Source organism: Ailuropoda melanoleuca, chromosome 2, assembly GCF_002007445.2.
Source record: "Ailuropoda melanoleuca isolate Jingjing chromosome 2, ASM200744v2, whole genome shotgun sequence".
NCBI classification, from domain to species: domain Eukaryota; kingdom Metazoa; phylum Chordata; class Mammalia; order Carnivora; family Ursidae; genus Ailuropoda; species Ailuropoda melanoleuca.
The window spans coordinates 36,046,921-36,059,215 of NC_048219.1; the positions used below are offsets into that span (position 1 = coordinate 36,046,921).

General features: G+C 39.6%; 1 protein-coding gene across 8 annotated transcripts in view; it reads left to right on the forward strand.

The window, feature by feature from the left end:
• The window catches only part of PATJ (PATJ crumbs cell polarity complex component), a 341,090-nt gene that overhangs the window by 270,778 nt on the left and 58,017 nt on the right, over window positions 1–12,295 (forward strand). For all 8 annotated transcript variants that reach the window (XR_004623211.1, XM_034653499.1, XM_034653506.1 and 5 more), the window contains 2 exons: window positions 942–1,059; window positions 4,516–4,649. Coding sequence is in view for 7 of the 8 variants with exons in the window: in XM_034653499.1 (XP_034509390.1) it covers window positions 942–1,059; window positions 4,516–4,649 (252 nt within the window). In the remaining variant the exon portion in view is untranslated. The remainder of the gene's footprint in view (window positions 1–941; window positions 1,060–4,515; window positions 4,650–12,295) is intronic.

The following is a 12,295-nucleotide window of genomic DNA, read 5'->3' on the forward strand; positions in this document are numbered from 1 at the left end:
CCAGAATCTTCCAGCTGGGGATGGGTTCCCTGGCTCACTACAGATCCAGAAGGCAGGTCAGGACACTACCTGTGTTTCTTAACGACCTGTTAAGCAAGCATGGAGTCCTTTTGGTTTTTCTGTTTTCTAATACTAATATTCATTGGCGGTATTATTAACAAAGATCCAGAATTACGAGTTAACTTTCCAAAGCTCACCCAGCGAAGGTCTCTGTACCTTCATTGATTTAGAAATTCATTCTCAGCTGTGAGGTTCCATGTCTTCAAGTTTGCTCTTCTGTATCCATTCATTGACTCATTCATTCATTCATCAAACATTTATTGAGGCTCTACTATGTTCCAGGTACTGGGAATCAAGGGTGAATAAGATATAGTTCATTGAGGTGAATTAAAATGTAGTTGGTGTACCTGGCACTTAGGAGGCTTTCAGTGGATGCTTATTTCCTCTTCCTGGCCCTCATGTTGCTCAATTAACCTGCCTAAAGCATTTAACTATTGTGGTGTATCCAGAAGAGAAGGACATCATTGTATGCTCAGAACATCTGCAACATAGATTGCTTTTCATTGGGCCCAACATGGGTATGTGGACTTCACATCGACTTCATCAGAATCAGTGGAAATTGTCAAAATTTTTGTTCGGCTTCCCGGCCCCAGCATCATATACAGACCACAGTGATAGAGTATCGTCAGCTGTTAATACTTCTTCCCTTCCTCCATCCATCCTTTACTGAAGCATCTTAGATGTAAAGTTAAACAGGGAAGCATGGGGGATGGGACAGAAATCATCCTAACTTCCTCCTGCCACCTCTCCCGCTCTAAATTCTCAGAAGACATTATTGGAGTGCCACCATTGTTTTGGTAACAACACACCAGTTTTGAAGTCTTATCCTTTGGTTTTCGTTCTCCTCTTTGACATTCATCTTATTTTCCCTTCTTTTGTAGGCTGTCAGCCAGATGAAACAGCAAAAATATTCAACAAAAGTCTGCTTCAGTTCACAAGAGACACCTTTAGCACCAGCTCCATTGTACCATTCAACGGATGCGGATTTCACAAGCTATGGTATGATTCTTTCTGTGAGCCGAACTGAATTGACTCCTCAAACATGAGAAAAGGAGGGGATTGTGATACCCTGGAAAGAGCACTGGATCAGGAGTCAGGAAACCTGGCTTTGCGCCCCTTCTCCACTTCCTTAGTTCTGGGACTTGGGCAGGTCACCATTTTCCTCACCTGCTACTGGGATGGCCTATTGCTTATTGAGTAAGAAAGAGCCAGAACAAAAAAAGGCCCTCAGTAAATACTGTTTGCATATGAGGCTTACAAATTATTCTGTAATCTCTCCAAAAGATTGTGTTTAGTGTATGAATATTATCTCCTAAAAATCATATTCAGTCAAATTGTTAGCCTTGCATATGTTGATGTAAGTTATTTGAAGACTGTTAATTTTCAGTGCTTAAAGACATGAGTATTCACTTTCTCTCTTTGAATTTCTGGCATGAATTATGCTGACTGGCAGTTGAAAATAGAATTTCAAAATGAATAATGAGTATTTCCACTTTGCTTTTTATGTGATATAAGTCAGTTAAAAAAAAAAGTGGCCTATTTTAAACACTGCGCTCACCAGTGGCAAAGCATACCCCTGCATGAATTTAACAGGCCTGACACATTTTTGTATTTGTCTTGTGCATATTTTTCATAAATATTAACTCAATAAAAACTTTAGAAAGCAGGTATTATTCTAAAGTACTGGATTTTTACGAAAATACTTGATGAATGTGGTCAGCAAACTATGACCCGTGGGTCAGATTTGGCCCACCATCTGTTTTTGTACGGTCTGCAAGCTAAAAATGGTTTTCATATTTTTAAGAGGTTGGAAACAATCAAAAGAATATTTCATGAAAATTATCTGAAACCCAGACTCATGTCCATAAATAAAATTTTATTGGAATACTTATTTGTTTACCTGTTGTCTAAGGTTGCTTTCACAGAATAAGGATAGAATTGGGTAGGTCAGCAGAGAATGTATGGTCTGTAAAGCTCAAAATACTTACCACCTGGCCTTTTACTGAGAAAGTAACCACACTGTAGACCAATTGAGTTTTGATAAGATGCATCACATATTTATATCTTGATAACAGAAATTAATCTCCTATAATTTAATCTGTGGAAATTCTACTCATTCGGTCATCTCCTCACCAAGCATTTATCAGGGGCTTGATATGTCAGGCTCTGGGCTGGGCTGTATGGGAGAAGTGCATACCAACCCTGACTCAGGATGGGCTTGGGGGAGGCAGAAATGGAGGAAGAGAACGACATCCCCAGCATCCCTGACTATGTGTTCTCTCTTCTCACTCAAAAGGCTAAACTAGTCATTTATAAAAGGAGTATAAACTTTGTAACACATTCATGAAATTATGCACTATCGCACATTGTTTTTATTGTAAATGAATGGAGAATGGAGTGTGAAATACATATGCTGCCAAAAGATCTAGAGTCAAATTAGGTTTATAATTTAGTATTCTCCTTCTAATGGGGCATTTTTTATTGTTACTGAGGTTCCGTCACTAAATTTCTCACTCTTAACTAGGAGGCCATTAGATTAATAAATTCCGTGTGGTCAGAAAGAGCAACTGTGTGCGTGCTACGTTATGCCAGCTGCTGGGCTGGGCACCTCACACACATTGTTCATTTATTTCCTATTGGAAAGCAGTTCATTACATGCATTTTTTTGGGTGAAGAATGGGCCTCCATTTCACCCACCTATTAATTTCCTTCTTGGGAACTTAAATCCAGGCCCCCGCCACTCCAAAACCTGCTTTGTTATTATTGCTGAGTCAGAGCAGAGCCCTCCACAGGCTTACCTAGAGCCTGTTTCCTTTTGTTTAATATCAGGGATTGGCAAACTTTTTCTGCAAAGAGCCAGATAGTAAATATTTAAGGCTTGTGGACCATATGGTCTCTGTTGCAACTACTCAATTCTGCTGTCGCAGGGTGCTAACAGCCGTAGACTGGAAATAAATGGATTAGCAGGGCTGTGTTCCAGTACAACTTCATTTATGGACATTGAAATTTGAATTTCATGTAATTTTCACATGTCTTGAAATGTTATTTTTCTTTTTCTATTTTTTTCAACCTTTTGAAAATGTGAAAATCATTCTTAGCCTGCAGGCCATAGTCTGCGGGCCCTTGCTTGTACAGATGTGTAATGAGCTTTGTGGATCCCAAGTTGGCCCCTGTGCATTGCTGCGGCTGACCAGCAGGTGGGGCCCTTTATTATCAGCCCTTAACTAAATTCTATCCCAGGGTAAGAGTCAGTACTCATGAGGATCGAACTTAGTTGTCAAAAAAGATGACATTCTCTGGAGGCTGTTATTTGTACAAGAATCTCTTGAAGCTAACATTTTGAATATTTTGATTTTTCAATTAGTTAGGTTCAGTCATCTGGAAAATGCACATATGCAGAAGTTATACTAGATAAAGGGGTTATATGAAACATTTTTTCCTAGCCAGTAATTTTTTTTTTCTCTCATTTGTTAGAGAAACCCAATCTAAAACAATGATTTAGGGGCGCCTGGGTAGCTTAGTCGATTGAGTGACCGACTTTTGATTTCAGCTCAGGTCTTAATCTCCGGGTGGTGAGTTCAAGCCCCACGTTGGGCTCCACGTTGGCCGTGGAACCTACTTAAGAAAAATAAATAAATAAAATAAAACAGTGATTTTAAAAAGTAAACCTTGGGGCACCTGGCTGGCTTAGTCAATAGAGCATGAGACTCTTGGTCTCCAGGTCATGAGTTCCAGCCCCACTTTGAGGGTAGAGATTACATTAAAAATTTTAAATATGAAATCTTTTTTAAAAATTTAAAAAGTAAAAAGTAAACCTTTATAAAGTAGCAGTAACTGTTTTAAGAAGTTTTTCAGCTATGGACCCAGCAATTAGTCCTTGAATGTTGTGTTTATGACACTTTTTATTCATTCATTCATTCATTCATTCATTCATTTACTGTGTATATATTTCAGGATCATTCTTAGGGGTAATTCTTATTTTCAGCCACGTCATACTTTATTGATGAAATCCTTTGTATATCTTCATTTGTGATATGCTGTAATTGAAAGTATTTAAGCACTAATTCTTCTTCATGTCATCTAACTATAACTCAGAATCTTTTGTCATACCAGTCTTCATTTTCATTATAACATACGCCTATATGTACTTAGTCATTGAATCATCTTACATCTTTCTGTATGAGTTTTCAGGGTATATTTTAAGATTTAAAAATTTTCAAGTATACTTAAAATAGATGATTAAGTCAGGGGGTAGTTACTGTTTTCATCTCAAAGGTGTCGCGTTCCATCCCTTCCTGAATAGGCATTAAGGACCCAGCTCTTTCCTTCACGGTGCTTAGCAGGAAAAGAGTGAAGTAACAAATACGTGCAAACCATGTACTCCCCAGCTAACGGAGTGTGCGTGCGGGCTGCCTCTCCTCCTTGTGTGTCATTCTGTGTTTCATCCTTCTCCAGGTGGTTTCCAGGCCCCTCTGTCAGTGGACCCTGCCACGTGTCCCATTGTTCCTGGGCAGGAAATGATTATAGAAATATCCAAGGGACGTTCAGGTCTTGGTCTCAGCATTGTGGGAGGAAAAGACACCCCTTTGGTAAGTTCCTGGAAGTGAAGTATATCAGCTGTCACAGAGTTCGTTGTTGGGCCTTTATCACTTCTGTGGAAGACTTGGCTTTCTCATGGTATAGAAAAATCACAAGGATAGATATGCATGTATATTCTTGCCAGCTTTCAAGTTTTTCTCAGTGTTGAATTTTCACCAGGATTTTCTCTACATTGAGTGTTTTTTATAAATGCTTATTAGACTAACATCATTGTAGCAGCATTTAGAAATATTTTAACAGGATTTAGGGGTGTCTGGGTGGCTGTCAGTTAAATGTCCAACTCTTGATTTCAGCTCAGGTCATGATCTCAGGGGTCATGAGATCAAGCCCCAAGTCAGGCTCTGCACTCAGCACAGAGTCTGCTTAAGATTCTTTCTCTCCCTCCCCCCCCCAGTTCACTTGCACACTTGCCCTTTCTCTCTCAAATCTGCTAAATTAGAAAATAAACATAAAAAAAAACAGGATTTAGGCCAGTTCCAGTACATACTAAGTGTAAAGTAAGTATGAACTGTTATTATGATCATCATTATTATTTAATGGAATGCTAGATAAAAATATATATCAGTTATTCTAGCACAACAATTTAGGTTTTGCTTTATTCTAACTATGTTCATGTCTACTCATAATTTTGAAAAAATTAGAATGTTAGTTTTTTATTGGATGACAGATCTTTGAATAGTGTGAATAGTGTGCATGTGTATATATATATATATATATTATAGAGCGGACGGGTTAGAAGGAGAGGGAGAATCTTAAGCAGCCTCCACATCCACGCAGAGCTCGGTCTCACAACCCTGAGGTCATGACCTGAGCCAAAATCTAGAGTCAGACACTTAACCTGCCGAGCCACCCAGGCACCCTGTTTAGTATATTTTGATGTTTCTACTCATTACCATTTTTTTGTAAAGTTTTCTGGATTTTGATTTATAAAAATGTGATGAATCAATGCATATATATTTGAATAGGTAATACGTACATATTATACTCAGTTAAATTGACACAAAAGCATATAAAGTAGAAAGCAAAACTCCCTCCAACCCTTTCGCCCTAGCCCTGCCCTCCACACCCATCCTGGACCTCTCCCTAGAGACGAGGCTTCTTCTTAATAAATATGTTTTTAAATGAATATTTTGGTATTTCTTTTGCCCATATTATTTAGTAAGGAGTAGAGTGTATATGCAGATTTAGAGATAAAACAAGTGTAATATGATCAGTAAAAATCATTTTCATTTTTGGCAGGAATATAACATTTCCACGTTAGTACAGTCGGGAGGTGGGGAGATCCCGTTATATTTTTCTGTAGTAACTATTAGGCTCCTGAAGCCCTAGGCAACTCAAGAACTGCACGGTGCGGCGGAAACCCAGGTCTCCGCACCTTCTGCCCGCTCCCTGGTCTCAGCCTTCACCCTCCCACCGTCCCACCCGATCTCGCAAAGGTGGCACCACACACTCTGCCAGTGCACAACCTAAACAGGACTGTGCTTAGACGCCGGGGTTTATTTATTAAAGGATTTTAGCTCCATCCACCTGATTAAAGTATTGCTGTAACTTTCCTCCCGAGTTCAGGATTATTTATTTCCTGCGTTACTCTCCCTCTGCCTGTGTGGGCAGGGCCTGAGGTGTGTGGCCTCATGAACACATGGGGATATTTTTTCATCAGCTTGGATGGAACTGGGAACACCTGGAGTTAACTAGCTCAGCAGCCAGTTTTAGCTCCCACCCTTTCATGGGGTGAGATTTAAATACGATTTAAAAATATCGCCTAGACCAGATCACTTGAAGGGAAACTTCTAAAGAAAAGTTTGCCCCTTTCCTCAGTGACGGAAGCTGAACAGATAGCTTTCTAAGCCAGATAATGAGAAATGCAGAAAAGTTCTGGGGTCATAAGGAATGAATGTATATATGTACTCTATATTTTTAAAGCATATCATATATAAATTGTTATCCCCAGGTCTTTGGGGTAGTATGCAGAAGCTTTTGGCAACCCTGAACATTGGCTGTTTCTCCCTTCCGGAACCTGTTTTCTCATCTTTCCAAAGAGATATTCCTGAATATTGAATAAACTGAATTTGTATAAATCTATATTTGAAATGAACCAGGGAAATTACACTTTAAAGAAATTCTGTAGTGAATTCTTTCATGAAGAGGTAACCTCTGATTTATTTTTTGTTAATCTAAGTCCATCCTGCTTAAAATAAGGCGAAGCTAGAATTCCCCATAGGAAATATGGAAATTTTTTCCCATAGGAAATCCCATAGCCTGTTTTGCCCAGCTGAATGACTTTGTTAGCTGATTTTTATTTTTTTTTTGGCTTTTTTATTAATCTGCTCTTGCTTTATGTGGGTGGGTTAGAAAACCTGAGTAAGATGAGCCCGTGCTACTGTTGGGGCTTCACTGTTGGCTTACGCTTGCGTTGCTGGCTGCCGGCCGGGGGGCTTCCGCCGTCCACGTCACCTACTGCTTCCTGGCTGAGGCTGTTCGCGAAATACTGTACTCTGCTCCTGCTTCTCTGGCCACACGACGCAGCCCACCCACCCCCAAAAAGATTCTGTAACAGCATTCTGAAGTTCATTATCTATAAGTCTGCCTTGTGAGATTGTAAATCCCATTGTCCTTGGAAGGATAAGTACCACTTAAAAATGAGAAATGGGACACAGCTTCTATTTCTTAACCTCAGGTACCTTATCAAAAGCTGGAAGTTAGACTCACGAGTTATTTACAGCCATGCCGTTTTTTGGTGAAGATGAACAGCAGGGGCCAGTGGAAGGTGCTTTCACAAATAAAACCATTGTTTACCACAGTGAAGATCTTTTTTTTTCCTTCCAAATTTTGACATGGAATATGCAGCCTTGTTGACACTCCAGGCCACATTATCCAGTGAGGTCATGTGACTGCACCCAGCCAGCAGGAAGTTAGCAAATGCAGATGAGAGCATCTGAAAGGAAATTTGGACAGTGTTGACCCACTGTCAAAAGTACCTTTGCACTTGTCTTTGCACATTTGATTGTGTGACACACCCTTACTTCAGCTCTGATGCGGGGAAAGAGCACGTTCTGAGTGCTGGTGACCCTTCTTAAGCACCCAATTAGGGTTTCTGGGCCTTCTTTGTTGTGTGTCCAACAGATACTTTTGCCATCTTTGGAGAAATTAAGCCTCTGGGACTTGGTCTTGACACCACATCAGTCCTATCTGCTATAAATAATAGCTCCAGAGCCAAGGCAGATGGTTTCTGAGATCAGAGAGGGAGATCTACTTAGCATCCCAGTATGTTTGCAGCCAGTCATCTAAATAGGCTTTTTAAAATACCAAGATAATGGTGAGGGTGAGCCTCTTGGGAAGGTTTATGAGCGCACCTGGACTCAATCCTCAGAGACAGACTTCTGCCTCTGTTGTTTTAATCTTCTGTTGTGCTCCTGGGTCTGCTTTTGGTGGTTGTGGCTCTTCTGTGATCGCTTGCATGTGTTTGCTTAAAGCCTTGCCCTTTTCTTAGTGCCGAAGACATAAAGTTGAGTGAAATAACCCTGTCCGTACACGTTCAATCAAGTTTATTCTACCACCTTTGGTGTTTATGGTCTAAAATAAGGGACCAACCAATGAAAAACCCTAATAAGGACTATTAAAATAGGGGTTTTCTCTGAAAAGTAGAAAAAAGTACAACTAGCAGCATCTGGGTGGCTCAGTCAGTTAAGCTTCCAACTCTTGATCTCACCTTAGGTAGTGATCTCAGGGTCGAGAGTTCAAGCCCTGCCTACCTACAGAAAGGAAGGAAGGAAAGAAGGGAGGGAGGTAGGGAGGGAAGGAAGGACTACAGTACACACTTTCTAAGTTTAATTAATATGGATTAGTTTTTATATGTTTCTTATAAGCCAGTATCTTAGTCTGTTCAGGCTGCTATAACAAAATGCCACAGACTGGGTGGCTTATAAACAACAGAAATTTATTTCTCACAGTTCCGGAGGCTGAAAGTCCAGGGTCAGTGCCATCATGGTCAGATGAGGGCTCTCTCTGGGTTGTAGACTTCTCATATCCTCACATAGTAGAAGGAGCCTCTGTGAACGCTCTTTTATAAGGGCACTAATTTCACTCACGAAAACTCTGCTCTCAAGACCTAATCACCTCCCAAAAGTTCCACCTCCTGATACCATCACATTGGGCATTAGAGTTTCTACGTGTGAATTTAGAGGGGCACACGGCAGGGAAATCAGATAAGGTATAAAATAGGTAGTATATTTATTCATATCATTTCCTTCCGTTCATTCATCCACCCATCATTCTCTCTCCCCCCACTACCACCACCACTCTTTTTGGTCTTGGAGTGCTAGTTTGCATGAAATCTTGCAGCTCAGAAGACTTGACATATTCTGCTGAATGAAAGACTGAAGACTCTTACCTCTTACGATGCTCACCACATATTTCTACTCTCTCCCTGAATCCTGCAATTCCTCCTTCTCTGAAATGTTTGCTTGCTGATGAGAAGTTTTATCTCTAGTGTCCTCAGAAGACGTAAAACACAGTTCTCCAGTGTCATCTTGTTGGGGTTATTTTATTATCAGCCTTGGGAAGAGAAAGAAAAACTTAAGAAACAAATCTTTTATCTCAGATTATTGGCAGACTTGGGACTGTTCTGAAGTGCAGAAAGAATGACAAAAGTTTCTCCAGGACCCTCACTCTGTGCATTTTCCCCTCTCTGGTTACCATTGCCAAAGGCTCCAGACTATAGGCAGTGTGTTGTATCATATCTAATAAGGCCGAGTAATAATGCCGAATGTGTGGCATCTGAATCCCTGGTCTTTAACTGTAGGGCCTTGGACAAGCAACTTAACCCTTCGAAGTTAAATCTGCTTTTTCATTTGTGCAATAGTGGTGACAACAAAATCTATTTCTTAAGGTTGCTATGTGGATTAATAAGATAAAGAATACAAAAGACTTTTTCCAATGCCTGTATACTGAGTTCAGTCATTATTTTTTTAAAGATTCTATTTATTTATTTGAGGGGGGCAGAGAGAGAACACAAGCAGGAGTGGGGGGGAGGGGTAGACAGAGAAGCAGGCTCCCAACGTGGGACTCTATCCCAGGATCCTGGGATCATGACCTGAGACAAAGGCAGATGCTTAACCAACTGAGCCACCCAAGCGCCCCATGAGTTCAATTATTATTGATTATTGTTAAACATTTGTATTAAAATATATCCTCAGCTCCCTTCATTTGTCTTTGATATATCGGCTGTACACTGAGAAACATGGCTTTGTTTCTGCATATTTAAATATTTTTCAGCATCACACTTCTAAAACGTGATTTGACACTTTTATTAATATGTAATTAATACATATCCTCTTACTGCTCACAACAGCCCTGTAGAAGAGGTAGTGGTATTATGCCCGTTTTACAGATGAGGGAATGGAGATGCAGACAAGTTAGGTAACTTCTCCAAGGACTTAATGCTGGCAGTTGGTCCAGTTGTGGTTTAATCAGACCATCTGACTCCAAAGCCACACAATTGGGCTCCTTTTCTAGTGCTTACCTCTATGTGTCATCGACCTTCACCTGTAAAAGGGAGTTATTCATCTCACCCACCAGACCCTGAGTATCTTGAAAACAGGCCTGTTTTATTTTGTACCCTTAATACTGGCATATAGTGCCTTGCACACGTAACAATATGACTGTCTAGCCTCTGTGAGCCACTCTGGACTCCTTCCATGCCTCTCAAGATATTTGCACATGCTGTTAGATCTGTCTGGAATGCCCTGATCAGTTTTAACTGTAGCTTGAGTACCCTGTTCATTTCTGGGTATGGTTATGTAGTTGACAAGGACATTGTTGAAACCACATCATTGCAAGGAAGAACTGAATAGCGTTGGGAGAGGGAAGATCAGAGGGGACTGTGACAGCTCTCTGCAAACATGTAGTTATCTCGTTGTGGATGAGGAATAAGAACAGGTTCTTCCAAGGGGCCCAGTGAAAACAGATTTCACATGTTCATAAGGAAAGACCTTCTAAACATCAGCTGGGCAAAGGCGGAATGAACTATGTAATGAGTGCCAAATCTCGAGAAATATTTTGACAAATGCAGGCAGCCGCTCTCTGAATGGATATTATTAGTAGGCTTTATTCTTTAATCAGACAGGAACATTTACACTGGTAAGTCTCTTTCTCAAGGTTATAGCAGTCTAAGGAAATTCATTCTCTCTCTTTACATTCCCGTCTCACAGATTTCTTAAAACTTCAGTCTTGAATTTCTTTTAACTAGAGAATAAGGCTTAATTATTGTTTAGTTTTGTTTTATGGAAGCTAGTCATTGTTATCACTTTTGGAAAGGTTAAATTTATGAATGTAAATAAGCCCTAGTTGTTGCACTTGTGTTGCTCCCCTGGGCTGGAGATAAGCTTGTCTCTTTGTAAGAGGAAAACAGTTAGCCTAGGGTATTTGTTTTGTCTTTACATTCCTGGTACCCTCCAGTGTTGTAATTGAGGTCAGTGAATGTCCAGGGTAGATCGCAAAATTTAAATGCTCGTAATATTTAGAAGGCCTGGGAATGTCAGATTCCAAATCTTATTTCTCTCCATGTTTCAAATCAGTATTTTTTTCACCACCTGAGTTAGTACCAGTTTAATTCAGTCTCGTTAAACAGAAGTTCTGTAGATAGGAGAGAGGTACGTTAGCAAGAAGCATCGAGGTAGGACTATCACATTTGGATACGATGTGGTAAAGTCACCCATCTAGAAATTGAAGTGAAAAATACCTGTCTTTTAGCGCTAACGCTATGTCCAGCTCTGCAGTGACCTCCCTTAACCCTGATTCACCATGTTGCATGCCGTTGTTTACCTGTTAACTGCTTTTAACCATTTACATGTAGAACTGTAGCAATTTAAACCACTAGGTATTTTTTTTAAGTAAGCAGAATAGAAAACTATTTTACATTTGATTAAGTGTTTTATTTTGCTTTTCCCCTTCACATGAACTTTGCACAGTCTGTTTCATGAAGAGTGTGGTTTGCTTTGGCGTGTAATCCCCCAAAGCCGGGCTCCTTTTATCATTATTGCTTAAGTCATATATTTTTACACAAAACATCTTATTACCTTAGTTTTATTTTAAAATCAAAGCAGAGTTTGCAAAAAGTCTATGAATCATACTGAAAGAATGTTAACGAATAGTACCTCTGAATTTCCAGATTTGGGCATTTCTGATCTTAAAGAATATGACTGTAAGCAAAAATATTATGCAAGCTGAGTAAAGTTTAGATAAATAAGGACCAGATGGAACTATAGAGACTTATAAAATATAATGCAAATATTATCCCATTTCCGTAAAATAAATCTATATTTCAGTATGAAAAATTATATTCATATGATGAGTATCAACCTTTTTGCTAAATCAGTCTTGGCAAGGGAACTCCATTTTAAGTAAATATAAAACAGTCTCTTTTCTGAGTTTGAGAAGGGAAAGCTTTTCAGAGTCTTAAAATGTGAAACTTTTTATATATTCATTGCAGTTCTTATATTAGCTGTTTTATTGCTGTGATTTTCATTCCACATTTTTGTTACTATAGTGTGCAAGAGTTTGCAATCCCTGAGTTTGAGTTTTAGGATAGCTTATATAGTCCATTGCTTTAACACACACACACACACACACACACACA